This window comes from Dromiciops gliroides, chromosome 6 (assembly GCF_019393635.1).
Source record: "Dromiciops gliroides isolate mDroGli1 chromosome 6, mDroGli1.pri, whole genome shotgun sequence".
In the NCBI taxonomy this organism is placed as follows: Eukaryota; Metazoa; Chordata; class Mammalia; order Microbiotheria; family Microbiotheriidae; genus Dromiciops; species Dromiciops gliroides.
This window is the reverse complement of record NC_057866.1, coordinates 140982776-141007532: the sequence shown is the minus strand read 5'-3', so window position 1 is coordinate 141007532 and position 24757 is coordinate 140982776. Positions and strand designations below refer to the sequence as shown.

General features: G+C 34.6%; 1 protein-coding gene across 4 annotated transcripts in view; it reads left to right on the top strand.

The window, feature by feature from the left end:
* The window catches only part of SCLT1 (sodium channel and clathrin linker 1), a 219654-nt gene that overhangs the window by 79155 nt on the left and 115742 nt on the right, over positions 1 to 24757 (top strand). For all 4 annotated transcript variants that reach the window (XM_043973395.1, XM_043973393.1, XM_043973396.1 and 1 more), the window contains 4 exons: positions 1175 to 1265; positions 2884 to 2975; positions 13085 to 13262; positions 21193 to 21291. In XM_043973395.1, coding sequence (XP_043829330.1) covers positions 1175 to 1265; positions 2884 to 2975; positions 13085 to 13262; positions 21193 to 21291 — 460 coding nt within the window. The remainder of the gene's footprint in view (positions 1 to 1174; positions 1266 to 2883; positions 2976 to 13084; positions 13263 to 21192; positions 21292 to 24757) is intronic.

The window sequence follows — 24757 nt, the reverse complement described above, 5'->3', positions numbered from 1 at the left end:
GAAAGGAAATAAAATGGGGAAAGGGAAATTATAATACCTGAAAAAAATACCACCACCCAGGAATCAGCTGAAAATACGCAGCAGAACGCCTGTCGCTTTCCAGCTTCCACCTAGAATGCCCAATTCTCCTCCCCTAAACCTAGAAACACCCCACACAGCCCCAGCCAATGGGATGGCTGCTCTGACAGTCACATGACTGCCCTCACTAGGCTTCCAATCATTATAATTTTGCCAAGCTCATGTAGGCGTCAGTAAGTGGTGATGATGTGAGGTACCAGAGCCCTGGCAACAACTACAACCAGTGGGTGGAGCACCGTTCGAGTTGCGGAGCCCCAGGCCAGTGCGCACTGAGGCATAAAAACCTCAAATAACAATTAATTCTTTACATACCTCTTAGTTTCCCTAACCTTTTAACTTTCCTTCACCTAATATATTAAATTATTTAAGTGTGGTGCATAAATAACATAGGACAGCTAGATGGCAAAGTGAATAGAATACCAGGCCTGGAGTTTGGAAAACTTATCTTCCTGAGTTTAAATCTGTCCTCAGATACTTCCTAACTATGTGACTCTGGGCAAGTCCCTTAATCCTGTTTGCCTCAATTTTTTCATCTGTAAAATGAGCTGGAAAAGAAAATGGTGAACCAATCCAGTATCTTTGCCAAGAAAACCTCAAATGGAATCATGAAGAGTCAGACATGACTGAAGCAACTGAACAAGAACAACAAATAATAATGATATAACACATTTCATTTTCAAATATAGTTTCAGTGTTTATCCTTTGGGTACAACTCCTCTAACCTATTCCTTTAGTTATTTGAGGTCCATCCCAGGACTTCTCAACTTTTTTTTTAAAGAGTTACATTAGGGACAACTAGATGGCGCAGTGGATAGAGCACTGGCCCTGGAGTCAGGAAGACTTGAGTTCAAATTTGGCCTCAGACACTTAACACTTACTAGCTGTGTGACCCAGGGCAAGTCACTTAACCCCAATTGCCTCACCAAAAAAACCAAAAAACAAAAAAACAAAAAAGAGTTACATTAAACCGGTGTGGGTTGATAAGACTTTCCCTAACAAAATTCATAGGTCAGTAAATTCATAGATCATCAGTTTCAACAAATTTAAGCTATTCTCTTTTATGTCATGAATTAATTATTACACTTTTCTTTTTAAGGCAAGCCAAATTAGACCTCAGAGTTACTACAGCAAAAGTAGGAGAAATGACCAAATTAGTTGAAGACCTTCAAGGACAGATGCAAAAGAAGGTATTTAGACATTTCTAAGATAGTTATGAATTTGTATGCATGTCATCAATGTTTTTCATTTGAAATTAAAACTCTGAGGATTGAGAGGAGAGTTTGAAGTTGTCAATCACTTTTTTAATCAAAATATCATTGAAATGCGAAGACCGTGAAGCTTTCTCAGAAATTTGGAGATTTGAAGAAAGAATTTTAGGTTCAGTCTAAACCTAATCAATTAGATACGATAATTTTCCCATAGCATATATATATATATATATATATATATATATATATATATATATATATATATATATATATATATATACACCTCTGAAGCTTGTTATTCTGAGATGATTTTCCCCATCCGTTGAAAACTTTGTTAATAGAAAAAGTAGATTTGTATGTAATAGTGTTTTAATGCTTTTAAAAATGTTGATTTCTTCTGCTTTATTATATGGAAGTCTTTATTGAAGAATGAAATGTCAGCTTTCCAAATAATCTTAATGGCCCTGTGCTTTTTCCCAGATCCTGCTGCATTTATCATTTGTTTAGGTGTCTACTTTAAGCAAGTTTCAAATAGTTTTAACTAATTATTTTGTTGAACTGCTAATAATGTTAATTTGTTTTGGGGGGAGTCAATACAGAATGGGGGAGATATAGAGATTGCCTGTCAGGCAAGCCTAGCTCCTTAAAAGTTAACATTCCCGGGGCAGCTAGGTGGTGCAGTGGATAGAGCACCGGCCCTGGAGTCAGGAGGACCTGAGTTCAAATCCAGCCTCTGACACTTGACACTTATTAGCTGTATGACCCTGGGCAAGTCACTTAACCCCAATTGCCTCACCAAAAAAAAAAAAGCTACCATTACTTTTCAACTTTGTATATAATGTTAGAATCAGTATAGCAAGTATAACAAGTAACATCTACATAAAATGATACATTTGTTGTATGCAAAAATAAAATGTTAACGATAGGTTTTTATTTAGCTTGTCTTTGGGGGGGGGGCAAGGTAATGAGGGTTAAGTGACTTGCCCAGGGTCACACAGCTAGTAAGTGTCAAGTGTCCGAGGCCAGATTTGAACTCAGGTCTTCCTGAATCCAGGACTGGTGCTTTATCCACTACACCACCTAGCTGCCCCCAAGCTTGTCATTTTTTTAAAAAATGGCACAGCATGTTTATTTTCAAATAATTTCATTACCGTCTTAAGTCCCAGCAAATATATTTATACCTCGTTTTGTTTTCTGTTTTTTTGCTATTTGGAAATTACTAATGTAGTTTAAAATTAGCATGATTTTTATTATTCATTTTCTTGTGTTTTTAAACAATGTTTATGCATTAAAATTGAGGATAGTTGGATTTATTTCTTTGATTTGTTTTATGGAAATAGCCTGAAGAATTTATCTAAATCTGCTAATAATGGATAACTTGTAGTGGGTTTAAAAAAAATTTTTTTGTAAATATGGGATGCATTTTTACCTAACTATATGATAAATATAATTTGAGAAATATTATACCAACCTGATTATATTCCTTCAATCTATCATAGTAGCATCACAGTAAATTGAAAACATTGAATCTATGATATGTAGTGAAGTATTGAATTTTATGGGGCTTTTGAAATATTCTAATTTCTTCGGTTTAAAGGTAGAAGATATGGAATCTGCCCAAGGAAGAGAGGAAGCATCAGACAGGCGATTACACCAGTTACAATCTAGTATAAAACAGCTAGAAACAAGGTAAGCTTTTTAAAATTATGAGTCATGATGTGATTTTCAGTATATCTTCCAACCCAACTTTATTATTTTGGGGATTGTTTCTACATGCATTATTTGAAAAATTTTATTGATATATTTTTCCATTGTCTTAATATATGAATATTCCACCTCTCCCCTCGCCTACTCAGACAACCATATCTCGTAAAAGAGAAGAAAAAAGCAGATAGCAACACTAAGCTTTGTCAACTGAATATGAAAGTATATGTGATATTCCACACCCATTGCTCCCACTTCTCCAAAGAGGAGATATATTTTCTCATCTGTGCTTCATAGTCCAAATTGTTCCTCCCTTCATTTCCTTCCTCTTCTTTTCTTTTTTCCTCCCCTCCTTTCCCCTTCAGAGGAAGTATGAAAATATAAAACTGTATCCAAGCAATGGTGTTCTAGATCTCGGCAAAGTACTCTTGAAACTAAGAAAAATTCACTTGTCATTGATATAGCTAGAGTTAATTTTTTACTGTCTTTAACTTTGGTGAACATTTTATGAGCTATTTAAAAAGTCCTTAAATGCCTATCCTTTATGTCACTTGTCATCTCAGTATCTCCATTGCAACTCTCTCTTGAATCAGGATTAAAATTTAGTCATCCTGTTTCTTTCGGGGATGAATTTCTGCATAAAAAAATTATATTTCATGTAATGAGATGAAAAATTCATGGAATAGAATGAAAAATTACAAATTGAAGTATATTTAGCCTCAGTTGTATCCTCACTATACATTGCTTGGGAATCCCTTAATTAATTCATGTCTGATTGACATTGTATTACACTATCCACAGCAGCTATTCCAAAGCTGATTCTCTGTCATCAAGGCTCCAAAGACACTTTAGTAGATGACCTCGTGTTCTACTTTGCTGAAACATCAAAGCCATCTGTTGTGCTTTCTCCTACCTCACTTTCTTCATGCCTCAAAACTTTATTTTTACCATTTTCTCTGCCAATGCCCAAGTGGCCTCCAGATGATGGCGTGGCCCATCTTATGAAGGCTAACTCCTCTACTTGAGTCCTTGATTCAAACCCCCAATTGTCTTCTTTGAAATTTTTCCCTTTGGTCATTTCCTTTTTTCTCTTATTTTTCATTTTCTTCCTTTTGTCTAGTTCCTTTTCTGATGCCTTTAGTTATGCTCAAATAAGAAGGAAAAAAAATCGGATAATCATAGAATGGGATGAAAAGCAATTGAGTAAATGTAGAAAAGTGAGTTTTGACTAGTTCTTCCTTCTCAAGCTAGACAGTAGCAGTCATTTAATTTTACTTAGCCTAACCGGGGGTGGGGGATGGAGACAAGTTTTCCTATTTAAAAAAAGAGGAAAATAGAGTAAAAATTTATGAGACCAACATGGAGGGGGTTGTATGTTACTAAATGACATTTTCATGGATATTTTTAAAGGTGTGATTATTTTAATATGCACATTTGAAGGTCTAGACTGATTTTTCATGTATTTTGCTGCGTATTTATGAAACTACTTATAAATTCTTCTCCTCTCCATAGATCTAACCGGTAAACTATTCCTTCCTCTCCTGAGTTGTCTATGGTATCACCCTTTATGTCTAACTCATGTTCCTATTTTGACCTTATTTTAGTGTACAGTATAAGAGGTTGGTCTATGATTGGTTTCAGCCATACTATCTTCCAGTTTTCCCAGCAGTTTTTGTCAAATAGTGAGTTATCTCAGAAGCTGGAGTCTTTGGGTTTATCCAACAGTAGATTACTTTAGTCATTTACTACTTACTGTGTCTTCTGTGCCTAACCTATTATTCTATTGATACACCACTCTCTATTTCTTAGCCAGTACTAAATAGTTTTGATAACTGCCTCTTTATAGCATAGCTTCAGATTTAGTATGGCTAGCCCACCTTCCTGTGCATTTTTTTGTCATTGGTTCCTTTGATATTCTTAACCATTTGTTCTTTCAGATGAATTTTGTTATTTTTTCTAGCTCTATAAAATAATTTTTAGTTAGTCTGATTGGTATGGCACTGAATAAGTAAATTAATTTAGGTAGAATTGTCATTTTTATTATATTAGTTCAGCCTATCAATGAGCAATTGAAATTTTTCCAATTACATAGATCTGATTTTATTTGTGTGAAAAGTATTTTGTAATTGTGTTCATAGTGTTCCTGGGTTTGTCTTGGCAGGTAGAGTCCCATATATTTTATATTGTCTACCATTACTTTAAATGGAATTTCTCTTTCTATCTCTTGCTGCTGAGCTTAGTTGGTGATGTATAGAAATGCCGGTGATTTATATAGGTTTATTTTATATCCTGCAACTTTGCTAAAGTTGTTAATTTTTTAAAGTGGTTTTTTAGTTGATTCTCTAAGTATACCATATTCTCATCTGCAAATAGTGAAAGTTTTGTTTCTTTCTTGCCTATTCCAATTCCTGGAAGGTTAACTGGTGGTTACTTTGAGTAATATGGTAGCTTGAAAAAGGGGTAGGTTGGGGAGTTTGGAAATGAAGCAAGAGTTTTTGTTATTGGGGTTTTTTTAAGTGCTAAAAATGAATTTTAAAGCCAAATGAAGTGATAGAGAAAAAATGGGAAAAGAAATTAGAGCTGTAGAAGAACAATGTGAAAAGAAAATTATCAACTTAGGAAAATGGTAACAAACTGTTAAGGCTAAAATTCTAGCTAAACTATCTAAAATCTAATGAGTGGTCGCCAATAAATTATAAGCTTTAACAAGAGTTAGACTTTTAAGCATTTATTAAGGAGAATAAGAATTTGGTAAAGAGAGAGAGAAAAGGCCTAGATTCATCTATCTATTAAAGGGAGCGAGCATTCCTAGCTCCGCTCCCCGCCAGAGTCTACAGGAAAGAGAGCTAGACAGAGTGCCAGGCTCCCCCTTCTTCCTCCCACAAGCAAAAGTCACTTCCTGACGCCAAAGAAAAGACGCATGGTCTTGCCCTCATGGTGGAACTTTTCTACAGTAAGTCTCCAGCAGGTGGCGTCATTCCAATTGTTACAAAACCTTGCTCAAGAAAATAATTCCTTTAAAATTTGAATTTAATGATAGAAACTAATCATTCCCTGAAACATCAAGAAAGATTAAAACAAAATAAAAGGACTGAAAAAATAGAAGATAGCTAATTTATCAAAAATAAACTAGAATACAGATTGATGAGAGAGAATTTCAGAACCATTGGACTATCTTAAAGTTTTGACCCCCAAAAAAGACAAAGCCTACACATTATAGTATTTATATTTTTAAATTAATAAAAGTATTTTATTGTTTTCCAGTTACATTTGTTTTCATACGACTTTTAGTTGCAAATTTTTCTCCTACTCTTCCTTCCCTCTGTCCTCCCCAAGATGGAAAGCAGTCTGATATAGGTTATATATACATATAATCACATTAAACATATTTATGCATTAGTACTCTCGTAAAAGAAGAATTGGAGCACAAGGGGAAAACCTCAAAAAACAAGGGTAAAAAAGCCCCAAAGTAGAAAAAGTATGATTCATTCTGCATTCATAATCCACGGTTCTTTTTTCTGGGTGTTGAGAACATTTTTCTATCATGAGTTCTTTGAAACTGTTTTGGATCATGGGCAGCTAGGTGGTGCAGTGGATAGAGCACCAGCCCTGGATTTAGGAGGACCTGACTTCAAATCTGGCCTCAGACATTTGACACTTACTAGCTGTGTGACCCTGGGTGAGTCACTTAATCCCAATTGCCTCACCCCCCTTCCCCCCCCCCCCCAAAAAAAAAAACAACCAGAAAACTCTTTTGGATTGTTGCACTGCTGAGAAGAGTCAAGTTCATCACACAATGTTGCTGTTACTGTTTACAATGTTCTCCTGGTAATGCTCCTCTCAGTTAGCATCAGTTCATGTAAGTCCTTCCAAGTTTCTCTGAACTCCTCCTGCTTAATTGTTTCTTACAGAACAATAGTATTCCATTATATTCATATACCACAACTTGTTTAACCATTCCCTATTTGATGGGCATTCTCTTGATTTCCAATTCTTTGACACCACAAAGAGAGTTGTTATACATATTTTTGTACATGTAAGTCCTTTTCCCTCTTCTATGATCTCTTTGGGATATAGACCTAGCAATGGTACCACTGAGTCAAAAGGTATGAACAGTCCCACAGCCCTTTGGGCATAGTTCCAGATTGCTCTCCAGAATGGTTGGATCAGTTCACAGCTCCATCAACAATGCATTAGTGTTCCAATTTTTCCACAGCTTCTCCAACATTTATTATTTTCCTTTTTTGTTATACTAACCAATCTGATAGGTGTAAGGTAGTACCTCAGAGTTGTTTTAACTTGCATTTCTCTGATCAGTAGTTATTTATAGCATTTTTTCATATGGCACTAGATAGCTTTGATTTCTTCATCATTTTTTCTTCTTCTGTTCATATCCTTTGACCATTTCTCAATTGGTGAATGACTTACATTCTTATAAATTTGATTTAGTTTCCTATATATTTTAGAAATGAGGTGTTAAAGGCTAAAATTCTAGCCAGTCTGTCTAAAATATCTAATGAGTGATTACCAATAAATTATAAACTTTAGCAAGAGTTAGGCTTTTAAGCATTTATTAAGGAGAATAAGAATTTGGTAAAAGAGAGAGAGAAAGGCCTACATTCATCTATCTATTAAAGGGAGAGCACATTTCTAGCTCCACTCTCCACCAGAGTCCAAAGGAAAAAGAGCAAGAGACAGAGCGCATGGCTCCCCCTTCCTCCTCCCACCAGCAAACGTCACTTCCTTATGCCAAAGAAAAGATACATGGTCTTGCCCTCTGAGAGGTTCACCTCATTTCTACAGTAAGTCTCCAGCAGGTGGTGCCATTCCAATCATTACAGAGGCCTTTATGAGAAATACTCGCTATAAAAATTATTTCCCAGTTTTCTGCTTCCCTTCTCATTTTGAATGCACTGCTTCTGTTTGTACAAAAACTTTTTAATTTAATGTAATCAAAATCATCCATTTTGCATTTCATATTCTCTATCCCTTGTCTGGACATAAATTATTTTCTTCTCCATAGATCTGAGAGGTAAACTATTCCTTCTTCTCCTGAGTTCCCTATGGTATCACTCTTTATGTCTAAATCACGTACCCATTTTGACCTTATTTTTGTATAAGGTGTAAGATGTTGGTCTATGCCTAGTTTCTGCCATACTATCTTCCAGTTTTCCCAGCAGTTTTTGTCCAATACTGAGTTCCTATCCCAGAACCTGGAGTCTTTGGGTTTATCAAGCACTACATTACTAATGTCATTTAATACTGTGTCTCCTGTGCCTAGCCTATTCCATTGATCCACCACTCTATTTCTTAGCCAGTACCAAATAGTTTTGGTGACTGCCACTTTATAGTATAGCTTCAAATTTGGTATGGCTAGCCCACCTTCCTGTGCATTTTTTTTTCATTAGTTCCATTTATATTCTTGACCTTTTGTTTTCTAGATGTATTTTGTTATTATTTTTTCTAACTTTATAAAATAATTTTTAATTAGTCTGATTGGTATGGCACTGAATAAGTCAATAATTGTCATTTTTATTATATTAGCTCAGCCTATCAATGAGCAATTGAAATTTTTCCAATTACATAGATCTGATTTTATTTGTGGTGAAATCACCCCTTTCATTTTTGATACTGGTAATTTGGTTTTCTTCTTTCTTTTGTTTAATCAAATTAACCAAAGGTTTATCTATTTTATTGTTTTTTTTTTCATAAAACCAGCTCTTAGCTTTATTAATTAATTCTATAATTTTCTTGCTTTCAATTTTATTAATTTCTCCTTTGATTTTTAGGATTTCTAATTTAGTATTTAATTGGGGATTTAAAAAATTTTTTTTTTCTGGCTTTTTTAGTTGCATGCCCAATTCATTGATCTCCTTTTTTTTTTTTTTAATTGATATAAGCATTTGGAGAAATAAAATTTCCCCTAAGTACTGCTTTGGCTGCATCCCATAGATTTTGGTATGTTGTCTCATTATTGTCATTCTTTTGGATGAAGGTATTGATTGTTTCTATGATTTGTTTTTTGATCCACTCATTCTTGTAGGGGGCTGTACTTTTGGTAGAACTTTGAATTGGTGTGGCATTCTGGAAAATAGTTAGAAATCATACCACAAAAGAAACTAGACTGAGTGTGACTTGATGTAGTGATATTACTAATAGGTATCTATCTCAAAGAGATGAAAGTAGGAAGGGGAAGGGAATAAGCATTCATGTAGCACCTATTATGTACCAGGCACTGTACTAAGTACTTTTTCCTTTCTTTTTCTTTTTCTTTTTTTTTTGGCTTTGCTGTGCAATGAGGGTTAAGTGACTTGTCAGCCCAGGGTCACACAGCTGGTAAATGTCAAGTGTCCGAGGTCAGATATGAACTCAGGTCCTCCTGAATCCAGGGCCAGCCCCGTATCCACTGTGCCACCTAGCTGTCCTCTGTACTAAGTACTTTTTATGGGGTAGATGCTATTATTATTCACATTTTACAGTAGAGGAAACTGAAGTGAACATAGGTTACATTACTTGCCCAGGGCCATGTAGATAGTCAGTGTCTGAAGTTGGATTCAGTTAGGTTTCCTGACTTTAGGCCCAGGCCTCTATCCATTGTGCCTCTATTTGCCATTGTGAGAAAATAATGGGTTTGGGTATGCCCTGATCCCACTCATTTGAGTGGATTGACTTTGCTGATTAACTCACTTAAAGTTAATTTAAAAAGCCTGGCCCACAGAGGGTACGTTCTCTAAACTCTGACCTCAGCACGTTCTGCTCATGGACCACTCTCAAGTCCAGTAAACCAATAGATATGAATGATGCTAGCCAGTTAGCTTGAAGCATTGTGTAAGGGCTGCCTCTCCTCTAGACCTGCAGGAAGCTTCAGCTCACACAGGGACAGACACTTCCTCTTGGCCTGAGGCTCAGAGGAAGTGGCAGTGCCTTGCACTCTCTCACTCTTCTATCCTAGGTATGTTGGGCTTCTGAACTTTCTGAGCCACATGTTCTCTCTTTACTAATATTTGGTATGCTTTAATAAATGTTTAATGCCCAAAACTGGTGCTAAAGCTTCTAATTTATAAGTAACAAATATATTAGAAACCCCAGCTAATTCTCCCCAAACTTGGTACAGAAATAAGGCGACCACATATATTTTAAATACCACACTGTACATGAAAGCAAGAGAAAAAGGAGTCTATACATAGCAGCAATGAATTATAAACTGAGTGAATTCATTAATTGGGGAATAGCTGAACAAGTTATGATACATGAATGTAATAGATTTCATGCACCATAAAAATGACAAGAGGGACAGTTACACAGAAAATTGCAAAAACTTGTATGATTTGATATAAAGGGAGCAGAACTTGGAAAACAATTTATATAATAATAGTATTTTAAGGAAAAACATCTAAGAAAAGGATTAAAATCTCTTATCAGTGCATTTATCAACCATGATTCCTCAGTATTTGTGATGAAATGTACTTACCTCCTGACAGAGAGGTGATGAATTGAAGGCCCTATAATATAAAGCATGCATTTTTTGGACATAGGGAATGTATGAATTTGGTTTTGCTTAACTGTGTCTATTATGATAGAGAGGTTTGTTTTTTTATTCTTTTAGTGGGAGGGGTTGGGGGAGTATAAAGGAAGCTATCAATAATGTTACAGAGAGAGAAAGAGAGACATGGGGGGGGGGACGAGGGAGGGAGGGAGGGAGGGTCAATGAAGCATTTTTTTAAATGCCAAAGATGAGAACAGAAGGAACATCAGTAGGAAACAAATTGGAAAGCTTTGAAAATAACCTGTTATATCTGTTGTTATATGAAAAGAGAAAAAAGGCATACATAATATAAATTAAGGCTTTTATGTTCAATCCTTTTTTCCCCCTTTTCTCCTTTGTATATGGAAATAGTCATATTATTTGTTTTTTTTTAAATCATGTTTACAATTTTGGAAAATGGAATTTGTATGCAGAATGGATTGGAAAGGTGTATAGCCTGCAAGCGAGGAGACCAATTAAGAAGTCATAAAAATATCCCAAGCTAGATGTGATGAAATCTTGTAGTAGCATAATAATTATGTAGGTGGAGAGAAGTGATTAAAGGTTGACTTGAGAAACATTGTCAATTTATTGGAAATGACAGGAAGGGAAGAGGAAAGATTCAAGGATGGTTACAAATGTCGTTGACTAGAAAGATAGTAGTACCCCCACAAAGAATAGGAAAATTTGTAGGATGGATGGGTTTAATAAAAAATGTCTTTTGACCATATCAGTTCAGAGGAGTGGCTCTTATTCTTATAAACTTAAAAATTTGTATATATATTGAAGTATACACATATACGTTTAGAAATTAGAGCTACATTTGAGAAATTGCTGTAAGGATTTCCCCCCAGTTAATTGTTTCACTTCTAACTAGTTGTGTTGGTTTTGTATGAAAATGTTTAAATTTCATGTCATGAAAACTGTCCATTTTATCATCAGCGTTCTTCTCTTTTCTTTATTTGGTCATGAATACTTCCCCTGTTTCTAGATCTGAAAGAGAATTTCTTCCTTGTTCCTCTAATTTTAGAATATTTAATATTCTGATATTTAGAATACAAACTTTTATATGTAAGCCATATATTCATATGGAGTTTATCTTGATGTTTCTGATATATGACATATATGATATAAGATATAGCTATATCTTGATATAGCCGTATATCTGCTGTATAATCTAATTTCTGCCACACCATTTTCTAGTTTTCCCAGAAGTTTTTTGTGATTCCTTACCGGGGCAGCTGGGGTCTTTGGTTCTAAAGAACACTTGGTGACTAGATTAATTTACTTTTGTATGTTACATGTACAGATCAAATTCTTTTTTTAACTAGTATCAAATTGTTATTATTATTGCTTTATAGATTAGTTTATGGTTTGGTATGCTAGATTACTTCCCAATTTTGTTCATTCTTTCCCTTGAGATTGTTTCTCCAAATAAATTTCTGGGTTTTTTCCCTATCTCTATAAAGTAAACCTTTGGTAGTTTGATTGATTTGTACTTGAATTGTAAAGTAATTTAGATGATATTGTCATTTCTGTTATATTGACTCAGCCTACTGATGAGCAATTAATATTTCTCCAATTATTTAAGTCTTACACTAACTATTGCCATAAAAAGTGTTATATAGTTTCTGTTGTTGAGTTTTTTCAGTCATATTCAGCTCTGTGAACCCATTTAGTTTTCTTGGTAAAGATGCTGGAGTCTTTTCCTTCTCCAGCTCATTTTACAGATGTGGAAACTGAGGCAAACAGAGTTAAGTGACTTGCTCAGAGTCACACAGCTAGTGTCTGAGGCCATATTTGAACTCAGGAAGATAAGTCTTCCAAATTCCAGGTTTGGCACTCTTTTCACTACACTACCTAGCTCTCTGTGGCTTAAGGAGTTGAAAAGGGAAGAGGGTAAAATCACTAAGTGGCATTTCAAGGCATCAGTCTGCCATTTTGAAAGTTTATAAATAGGATATTGTTCATGATAACATAATAATATCCCTCTATCTATATATGTTGATAGTTCATAGTGATGAACTTAGTATACTAAACAAAATAAAAACTTGAGTCATCAAGAACTGTTTTAATTATGTTCTGTATATTCTGTTGAAGAAGATGAGGGAATCTCTACTGTGTCTTATAAAGATTTCCATAAAAATGCTTATAGGTATTTTAGTTCATAAAGAATTAACCTTTGATTACCTGGGTTACCTATTTCACAACTGATCCTATTCAACTGATCTCCAACTCATTTCCCAAGAATTCCAGATAGGTAAGGTGTCAATGCATACCATTTTACCAGTAATTTTTTGATCAGATACTATTTTGTTTTTGGTTGTTTTTTTTTTTTTTTTGCGGGGCAATGGGAGTTAAGTGACTTGCCTAGGGTCACACAGCTAGTAAGTGTCAAGTGTCTGAGGCCGGATTTGAACTCAGGTACTCCTGAATCTGGGGCCAGTGCTTTATCCACTGCACCACCTAGCTGCCCCAATCAGATATTATTTTAAAGATTCTTCATTAGCTAAAAGTAATTATATTATTTGTTTATAGTTGTTAATAAAATTTTAATATCAATTCTTAGGTTACGTGTAGCAATCCAAGAAGCTGACCAGCTAAGATCAGAAAAAACTAATCTGGAAAAACAGACAAAAGAGCTTCAAGTAAAATGTGCTGACTTAGAAAATGAGAAGTATGAGGCAATTGTAAGAGCCAGGAACAACATGCAACTTTTAGAAGAAGCTAACCTTCAGAAAAATCAGGTAAGAAAACACACATACATCTGAAAATAATAAAATAGGTTAACTTTTAATGATGCGACAAAAATTAAGTTCACTAATAAATACAAAATTAGTATATAAAAATGAAAGCTTGTATTTCTGTCAAGTAATCTTTTTTGTTTATTTTGACATAGAAAAACTCACTAAATCAAACTATTAACTGGGATTATTCTTCCCTTTTAAGATTTCCACTTTTAGGACAAAGATTCAAATAACCAGAAAAACCCATCAAGGATTTAGTTTAAAAAGTTTTCAGGCTGTGTTCCGAGGGTCATTATTCATTTAGTCCTGTCTTTCATGCCTCCTGTTTCTTTAGTATTTTTCAGTATGAATTGGCAGAATTATGAATCTGAAGTATACTGCAGAATCTTTAATTAGCAATTAAGGAATTATTGTAAAAATATTTTCTACCATATTTTAGACCACTTAGGGAGCATACTGAGATTTTCTTTAACAAGGAAAGAACCAAAAAAGTTTTTTCTCCTTGACCCTCAGTGACCTAGAAAGTTCACTAACCAGAATAATCCATTCTCTAAGCATTCAGCAATTCAGTTCAGTGAGCCCGTTTTAAGTGCTTACTATATGGCAGCCCCTGCAGTACAGGAACAAAAATGAAACCATTCTGGCACTCCTGAAGCTTCTTTCTACATCATGTAACACAGATTGTAGACAAAGTTCATGCAAAGTAATTTCTTAGAGGAGAGAGTACCATCAACTATGGTATCTGCCTAGGTTTTTATAAAGAGGTGCCACTTGAACTGAGTAGTCCAGGTAATAGGGTTTTGCTATAATCAAGGTGCATAGTTAGTTTTTATTGTGATGGTTCCTTTAATTTTTAAGTTTGATCATAGAATAATTATAGAATTTAGACTTTAGAGATCATTTAATCATATACCCTATCCGGAAAATTAGGTCCACAGAGGTTAAGCAACTTAAAAGGTCACAAAAGCAATAAATAACAAAATTGAGGTTCAAATTAAGATTTTGGCTGCTACAGCTAGCATTCTTTCCACAATACCATTCTGTCTCAATGAGAAGAATCTTTTTTTTTTCAAGCTTAATAAACCCTGTTTTTATATGCTGTCACCTCCACTGAGAAATACAAACCATCAGCTAAATAATTCTTTTTGAAATAGGTCAAAACAGAAAAAAAAAATAGTCTGCTGATAATTTTTTCTAAACATTTGAAGAGCACTGCCCATGAGGGACTAGCCTACATTACTAAGCAAGGGATATATAGTTGTGTCCTTTCCTCCTGAGTCCTGGGAGGAAGGCTTTGTTATAGAAAGCTCAAAATTTAAAAATAACAAAACAATAAGTTAAAATATTAATCTGAAGTTGGTGAAAAATATGAAACTCTGAATAAAGATTTAAGGGTGACTCCCACTGAAGTTGGAACAATAGATGAGGCAGAGTGAGCCAGATGATGAAAATGGCTGAGCACTATGGTAGACATGGATAGGTGTTATTTCATAGCCCATCATCATCATAGTCCTTAATTTAAATAATAGAATTACCAGCTTTTAAATCTCTAACTCCCAATTACCTAGTTCTTAGATGATTATGTCATCTTTAGGAGTGGGAAGAAATCTAATGTTGGATTAAGTACACCTGATCCAATATTTTTCCCTAGCTAATCCCATCACTACTTTTATCTCTTCACTTATCACAGTAGTGAAATTATTCACTGGCACACAATAGGCACTTAATAAATACTAGTTGATTGACTGAATCTTCTGACCAAACTTTAACAGTTAATATACAGTAAAAGAGATGGTATGAAATCAGGAAGAATTGTAATGAAGCAATATATCTAATGCATAGTCATGAAGAGATGTCATACTCACCTTACATTTAAATTCATTTTCTCACATATGTAGTCCAAAGGAAATTCTCTTGAAGTGTGGTATCTTATCTTTTTCTGATTATACTTATTTTCCCTTTGTCCTTTATCACCATCAGCAGATTTGTTTAACTCATCATTTAAATTATGTATTGGGAGCAAGAGATCATTAAAAGACATGATCAGTTTTTTTTGGTTTGTTCATTAATTTATTGATTCAACAACAATTCATTGAGGGATTGGTTGGTTGTTGTCCTTCATAATAAAAGAGGAACAAAATTATATCACTTTGTTGAGGTCAAGATACGGTGTGTCTGATTGTGGCTGATCAGACCAGTACAAACTTGGAATGTTCTACAACAGGTTGGGCACAACTAGTCCATATGAATGTTAGGAGTGGAGTTGTCTCTAAATTTATGCTGTCCTGTGTCAGTGTCTCCCATGACTCACAATCAATTCCAGAGTTCTTCAGAGAGACCTTGAGAATGTCCTGATATCCCTTCTTCTGACTTCCATGTGGGTGATTGCATTGTATGAGTTCTCCATGAAATAGCCTTTTAGGCAAACATACATTTGTCATTCAAATAACATGGCCAGCCCATCAGAGTTGTACTCTCTGCAGCAGAATTTGAATGGTTGGTAGTTTTGCTGAGAAAGGACCTCAGTGTTTGATACCTTATCTTGCCAGGTGATCTTCAGAATCTTCCTAAGACAATTCAAATGGAAGTGATTGAGTTTTCTGGCATGGTACTGGTATCCTGCCCAGGTTTCATAGGTGTACAACAATGAGGTTGGCATATCAGCTGTGTAGACCTTCAATTTGTTAGGCAGCCTAACACCTCTTCTCTCCTACACTTTGTTTTGGAGCCTCCCAGACACTGAGCTAGAGCTTGCAATGCAAACACCAACATCATCACCTGTGTGTACATCCCTGAAAAGTATACAGCCAAGGTAAATGAACTTATCCACAGCTTTAAAAATCTCTCCATTTTCTGTAACTGATAGTTCCACATATGGATGGTGTGGTACTGGCTGATGGAGAACCTCTGTTTTCTTGGTGTTAATTGTCAGACCCAAATTAGCCCAAGCAGAAGAGAATTGCTCCATACTCTGTTGCATCCCAGGCTCAGAGGCTGCATCGAGTGCACAATCATTTGCCAAAAAAAGGTACACACAAACTCTCCCTCCACTTTAGTCTTGGCTTGTAGCCTTTTCAAGTAAGATAATTTATCATCAGTAAGGGAGCTGGCTTGGATGCCAATTTTGTCTTTGTTGAAGGCATCCTGGAACATGGCTGAAAATATCATGCTAAAAAGCATGGGAGCAAGCATACAGCCCTGCTTCACTCTGTTCATGACTGGGAAAGTACAAGATCATTGTCCATTATCCAGAACTGTTTCCATAAGTAGAGTGGCAGTATATCTTACACACAAAGTCAGAGAGGTCTTGGTTCAAGTTCTACCTCTAACATGTATTTTCTGGGTGTTCACGATTGAGTAATTTAACCAATCCCTCATTGCTCCAGGAAGCTTCAAGTTGCTTATCTGAATCAGTGGAAGAAATTTACACACCAAAAATTCCTTGTACCCTGTGCCATGAAATCACAGCTTGGACACCCCCCTTCTCCACTTTTTAAAAACCCTGATATAAGAAATTAAATATAAAAACAGCAAAAGTTCATAAGGAATAAGGGTAGCCCCAGCCTCTCACTTTTCCAAGATAGCTGTTTTACTCCTGTATAGCCACACTTAAATCCCAAATACTTTTATGGTTTCATTCAGTGGTTTTAATGTATAAGCAAGCAATTTGAAAACCTTAATGTACTATATAGTAAAATTTTTATTATTAGAATGGAATCATGTTTAGTTAATTTAGAATCTTTGACACTTATACTTTCTGGTCTTAGACCTATCTCACAACTTCGGCATGAGAAACTTAGATACACAGATGGTTGCTTTTTTTTATGTACTTTATTTTTTATGCCTTTTTTTTGCAACATAGATAATATGGAAATAATAGTTTTTTGGAAATAGCAGTATTGCCTGATTTCACATATAATAGGTTTTGCATTTTTTGCTTTCTCAGTTGGTGAGGGAGATGAGAGAATTTAGGATTGAAAATAAATAAAATAAAATAAAATATTCCCTTATTTAAAAAAAAAGAAACATCAGAAAAATTTCTTTTACCCAATTCCTTACTTCTCTTCTTATATACTGTTTTCTTGAAAAACTATAAACTTAGTAGGAAATTAATTAGAAATGCCTTTTTGCAAATGAGAATTGCATTAGGAAAACCTTGTTTTATTTGATTGATGTCAGAGTATTTATTTTAATTTATTTTATTTTTGTGGGGCAATGAGGGTTAAGTGACTTGCCCAGGGTCACACAGCTAGTAAGTATCAAGTGTCTGAGTCTGGATTTGAACTCAGGTCCTCCTGAATCCAGGGCCTGTGCTTTATCCTCTGTGCCACCTAGCTGCCTCCCGAGAGTATTACTTTATCAAATACTTAATAGATCTAGGCAAATGACTATTATGATTGTTAAAAAGGAGAATTAATTTTTTTAAAAAAAGGAAAATTTGTTAATTGGATGAACCAAGCTTGAACATGTATGTTAGTGCTGATCAGATTAAACCTAGAAGACAATTGGATACAAGTAGATAACTATGTTTAATTTACTATTTGCAAAGCTATTAAAATCATTGTGCTAAAGAATCCAAAACAGAATTGTATTTGTTTTGTAAGTTCTCTACAGTACAGCTTTAACTGTAACTATAACATGTTTGCTAACATGCTTTGATTGTTTTTAATGCCTAGTCCAATGAAAAGAGAACACTGGTAATAATTCTTTTTTGTTTATGTTTTTAGGCATTATATATTCTTCTTTCATTTTATTGATAAAAAGATCAGTGTAGGGGGCGACTAGGTGGCACAGTGGATAAAGCATTGGCCCTGGATTCAGGGGGACCTGAGTTCAAATCCGGCCTCAGACATTTGACACTTACTAGCTGTGTGACCCTGGGCAAGTCACTTAACCCCCATTGCCCCGCAAAAAACAAAAAAACCCAGTGTAGTTATTTCATATAAAAATATCAGAAATATTTAAAATATATTTAATGTATGCTTATTATTTTGCGTATGTGGAAATTAGTCATGGGAAAAGAAGCCATGGTAATTAAGCTTCCTGTTCTTGAATCACAAAACACTATAGGAAGTTCTAGCCTCTATTTGAGATTAAAAAAAGAATTATATTCTTGGAAAATCACCTTTCGAAATTTTGTCCCTTTAAAAAACTGTTTGGCATTAAAATTGTTGCAAATAATTAAAATCCTCTGATTATGGAGGAGAAATAAGATAGGTACCCAACTGAAATACAGAGTATTGTGTGAAAAATGCTTATTAGAGATAGCAACAGCTGCTATGAAAATTCAGAGTATGAGAGAGGTCATATTTGGCTGCAGATCAGTCTTCATAGAAAAGGTTGGCCTTGCCAGATGTATGGGTAGGATTTTTTTTTAATAGTATTTTATTTTTTCTAATTACATGTAACAACAAATTTTAACATTCATTTAAAAATTTTGAGTTCTAAATTTTCTCTCTTCCTCCTTAACTTCCCTCCTCCCAAAGACGGTAAGCAATTTGATACAGACTATATATGTGTAATCATGTAAAACATACTTCCACATTAGTCATGTTATAAAGGAAGAAATAGACCAAAAGAAAAAAAAACATGAAAAAATAGAGAAAATAAAAAATAGTATGTTTTGATCTGCATTCAGACTCCATCAATTCTTTCTCTGGATGCAAATAGCATTTTTCCTCATGAGACCTTTGTAATTGTCTTGGATCCTTGTATTGATGGAAAAACTAAGTTATTCTTGGTTATCATAAAATGTTGTTGTTACTATGTACAGTGTTCTCCTGGTTCTGCTCACTTCACTTTGCATAAGTTCATGTAAATCTTTCCAGGTTTTTCTGAAATCCACCTTCTCATCATTTCTTATAGCACAATAGTATTCCATCACATTCATATATCACAACTTGTTCAGCTATTCTCTACTTGATGGACCGATCCTCAATTTCCAATTCTTTGCCACTGCTGCTATAAATATTTTTTTACAAGTTTCTTCTTTTTCCCTTTAAAAAAAAATTCTTTGGGATACAGATCCAATAGCAGTGGTATTGCTGGATCAAAGGGTATGAACAGTTTTATAGCCTTTTGGGCAGAGTTCCAAATTTCTCTCCAGAATGGTTGGATCAGTTCATAACTCCACCAACAGTGCATTAGTGTGTGGGTAGGATTTCAACACAAGGAATTGTGTGTGTTTATGTACATGTTTAAGGAGTACACGATACATTCCAGGCATAGGGAATAACGTGAATATAGGCACATAGGTAGGAAATATGGAATGTGTTTGGTGAACATTGAGTAAGCTAATTTGGCTGGAATATAGAAAATGTGAAATACAATAAGTTGGGGTTGACAGTGTAGGCATTTTAAATATGGTTTTCAACATTCCATAATCTGGTTAAAGCCAGATTATTGAGGACCTTGAAGGCTAGACTAAAGAATTTGTGCTTAATTTAGAAATCCAGTGAGTTGCTTTGAATTGAAAAGTGATATAGAGTCATGGGATCACATATTTATAGCTGAAAGGGACCTAAGAGGCCATTTAATTTAGCCCCCTTATTTCACAGACTAGGCAACTGAGACCCAGTGAGGTAAAGTGACTTTTTCATGATCAGAAATGTATGTTAGGATGATTAAAATGGTAGCAGCAAGAAAAATTGAAAGAAGAAAATCAAGTGAAAAGAAAAAAGAAAATCAAGTCAAGAACAAGACTAGCTAGGAAGCCCTTAAAGTAGTCTGGACATGAGATAGTGAATCCAGATACAATAGACATGAGATGGTGAATCTGGATGCAATAGACAAGAAAGAGAAAAATCTGAAAGCTATTTTAAAGATACAAAGCTAGATTTAGGTGACATTAGATAAAGATGTGGTAGGTAAAAGATGAAATAACTCAGGAAACAAAGGTTCAAGCTTCCAAAAACTTTGATTTATTAAGCTATGCATGTCAGTTGCCTAACAAATCAGGACTGGACCCCTTCCTCAGCTTAGGGCTGGACCTTGAATATAGGAGGAGACAGACTTTTATATATTAAAAAGCAAATAATTAAATAAGACCAATGAATTAAAATGAAACAATGCATTATTAGGTCACCTGATTTCTAATTGGATAAAAGGTTAGGGACTTCCCAAGTTGGGTCAGGGAGAGTGAACAGGTGCAATTCCCTGAAGGTGTCCCATTCCTGCCAAATATCTGTAAACAATCAAAGGAACATGGAAACAACAACTAATTTATCAGTATGGGGGCCAGTTTTCTGATAAGACATGGGTTGCTTGAAATGTACAATTGTGAGAATTGCATCAATCTTTGGGTCTGACTAGGTTTCTGGTGAGTATAACCTAGTTTTTTGGTTAAGGGTCTCAAAGCAGCAAGTAGGGGTGGTCCAGCTTTCCAGCCAAGCAAGGCTAGGTTCAAACAATACAATAAGGTTGTCTCTCAATTTCCACAATTGAGTAAGTTTTCTAAGAAGACAGAATATGGGTTAGAGCCATAATTGAATAGAAAGGGAGCAGAGCTAGGTCCAGAATTGAGTCACAAGATGGAATCAGTGTGGTTCACTCAGTTCTCACAATTAACCACTTTCTGTCCTATTCCCATTAATTCCCTCAATTTTCTCAGAGATAATAAAGGGAAATTGAGTCCAAAAGGACTCTAACATTTTTAGAAGTCAGTCAAATAAGCATTTTTAAGTGCCTATAGTCCTACATACCTTTGAGAGAATGGATATACTTTGATAGAAGAGTTCATTTGAGTGAATATCCATTGTCACAACAAGTGTTGATTTGTGTTCTGGGTTTACTGTAGGTATCTAGAAATGGAGAATTAAAATCTCAGTTTTTACCTTCATCAATACATAATTATTGAATAGATTTCTGCCCATATGTTATTTTTATCATTAATAATGCTTTTAAAAATAATACAAATTATTGTTTTCTGAAGGCATTGCTTGAAGAAAAACAAAAAGAAGAAGATATTGAGAAAATGAAAGAAACAGTTTCTCGACTTGTACAAGAGGCCGCTGTGCGAACCAGGAAAGAAGTAAGAGACTTGTAATTTTGTTAAAGTTTTAAATAAAAATAGAAAAATACACACATAATAACTAAATATTGCATACTACTTTAACAGGGATTTGCCAGAACAACTACATGAAGAACAAGCAGAGAATTGCATTTTAAGTAAAGGCTTATGAAATATTTTGCAGGAAGTTTGCTTGAGCTAGTGATTGTGTGTGTGTTTGTGTGCAAGAAAGACAGAGGGAGAAATAGACATTCAAAGAGAGGAAAGAAAGAGGACATGAGATTGTTGGACCAAAGTGAAGAGAAGACCATGGAAGAGACTAAAAAAGAGATTTAAAAATAAATTTGTAAGCAGAAAACTGAGACCCAGTTATTTTTGCAGTATAGTAAAGTAAAAATAGTATTGCATTCAGTGGATTCAAGTTCAAATCCAAGCTCTTCTATTTAAAAGCTTTGTAACCCAACTTAACAATTCAAAAGAGACTTACCAGCCTAAACCATAACTGAAAGATATCCTCATTATAACATTCTTGAAAAGTAGTCATTCAACCTCTGCTTAAAGACCTTCAAGGAGAAGAAACCCACTACTTCTCAAGGCAGTCCATTCTACTTTTGGACAACTCTTAATTATTTGAAAGGTTTTCTGGTCAGCAAGTTTAAATTTGCTTCTTTACCATTTCCACCCATTGCTTCTAGTTATGTCTTCTAAAGCTGAACAGAACGAATCTAATCTCTTTCACAGATAGCCCTTTAGGGGAGAGGGAAAGAGAAGAAAATAAACATTTAATAAGTGCCTATTGTGTTCCATGCTGAGTTAAGCACTTTACAAATATTATCTAATTTGATCCTCACAACAGCTCAAGGAGGTAGGTGCTATTATTATCAGTATTTTGCAGATGAGGAAATTGGCATACAGAGGTTAAGGGACTTGTCTGGAGTCACAGAGCTAGTAAGCATCTGATCACATTTGAACTTAGGTCTTTCTTATAAGTCCTACTATCCATATGCCATACTTCCTGCCTACTTCTCTAATACCATCTTCCATTTACTCTGTATATTTCTATTATGTACCTATTCATATATGTAGTATCTCCCCCATCAAACTTCTTAAAGGCAGGAACTGCTTTTTATTGTATCACCAGCACTTAGATAAGTGCCTGTCCTGGTAAGTAGTTAATATGTGTTTGTTAATTGACTAGTTGATGTGATCCCTGTGGATCTATAGGACTTTGTTCAGACTTCATTTTTCTTCCTTATTGAAAAAGTTTCACTTTGACTTCAAAATTTCTTTTGTGAGATTTTTTTCATCTCTCCTATGCCTACTTCTCTAGAATTTTAGTCCAGGGGAAACTGCATACCTATCCTTCCTCACAGCTGTTGGAAATCTGCTTTCCCAAGGCCTTGTATACATGTCAAAGTCTGACTTTCCCGTCCTCTATTACAAACTCTAGGAGGGAGTGGTAATTTCCTCCTGCTGTCCCCATTATTTCCATTCCAAGAACCAGTTCCTTTCTATTAGTGAGGATTGATTTCAAGCCTGAGATTTCCCTTAGTTGATTCTTCATACTTTTAAAGGAGGAATTTTACATTAAGACAAATAAATTATTAGCTGATCTGCTTTTAGCAGAGAGAGCTATAGCATGTCTGGATAACTTCTATCACCTTACTACTAGATCCTAGCTCTGTGCCAGATTTATGGTGTTTCCTCTATCCCCCATTTGGTTTCTCTTTCTAGACAGGTGGTCTATATGATAACAAAATTGCTTGTTTTTTTTTTCTCTTGTGGTCTTAACTCAAATGCTCTCCACTATACTTCTTGGACTTAATAGTGAAGTCCCTTAGTATATTAAAAATGAATTAAAATTCTTTTAAATTCTATATGCAGATAAACTTTTTAATAAAGTTTTATATATGTCACATAGGAACTGACATAGTTCTGTGGTTTAATCCCATATGAAATTTTTAAATCTTATTTAGAAATATTTTAAAACAAAACAAAGAAAATTTTACTAATTGGAATTCAGTGATTGCATCACTCATTCTAGAAGGTCACAATCATCAAAGAACTGTTTAATTCTAGTTCTGAGAATTTGGTTTTATGTATTCATATATAACATGTTTATTAATAGCAATCAGTACATGTATAGAAAATATTTACTTCAGGCAAATTAATGATAGACTTAAAAATCTTTTCTTTTAAATGACAGTTAAGAAAAGATTATAATTTCTAGTCTCTGAATTAAAATAAAGATGAAGGCTGAGGTCACCACATAAGCTATTTGATTTCTCAAATTGAGTTGGCTGCAATAATTGACTTGTCATTTTATGTTAACATTTATATTTCTATTATAATATGTTTATTATATTTATTTTATAATAATATCTTTATATAATTATATATTAATATTATAATTTAGATTAATATTTACAACAGCTAAAAGAAAGCATGTGCTTTATTTTGGTAAAGTAATTGCTAGTTGAAATTTTAATAATAATGTTTTTAGTTAAAATTTTAAAATAAACATTTTAAAATTTATAAAGTAAAATATCTTTTTTCATTATATTTGTTGTTTTCCAAATTCTTTGTGCTTATAAATCTCTTCTACTGGAAAGCTTTAATCCCTCAATGAGAAAATATATATGTTTCAGTTTGCTGTGGTTAAGAAAATAACCAAATGATCATTTAACTCTTCCACAAAGTTAAAATAAAAAGTATAAAAAGAAATCACTTTTAAAATAAAGTATGTTCTTAAAATGAAACATTAGTCTTATGTGTGAAGACTGTATGTATATGTGCGTTGGCAGTTATCCTTTGTTCTCAAAGAGGACCAAAATGATATCACTATATTGGAATCAAGGTATGGGGTATCTGATTGTGGCTGATCAGACCAACATGAGCTCAGAAGGCTCTATCACAGGCTGCACACAATTAGTTGATATGAATATTTGAAGTGGAGTTGTCTCTAAGTTTGCACATCTCATGTTTCTATTGACCTATTGCACTTCTACTTTGCTTATAGAGCACAGCGCCTTCTTTGATGCAAGCACACCATGCTGGGCTGTCCTTTTCCAGCATCTCTCATGTCATGTGATCAATTCCAAAGTTCTTCAGAGAGACCTTGAAAGTGTTTTTATATCCCTTCTTCTGACCACCATGTGAGCATCTTCCTTGTGTGAGTTCTCCATGAAATAGTCTTTTAGGCAAACATACATTTGTCATTCAAATAACATGGCCAGCCCATCAGAGTTGTACTCTCTGCAGCAGAATTTGAATGGTTGGTAGTTTTGCTGAGAAAGGACCTCAGTGTTTGATACCTTATCTTGCCAGGTGATCTTCAGAATCTTCCTAAGACAATTCAAATGGAAGTGATTGAGTTTTCTGGCATGGTACTGGTATCCTGTCCAGGTTTCATAGGTATACAACAATGAGGTCGGCACATCAGCTGTGTAGACCTTCAATTTGTTAGGCAGCCTAACACCTCTTCTCT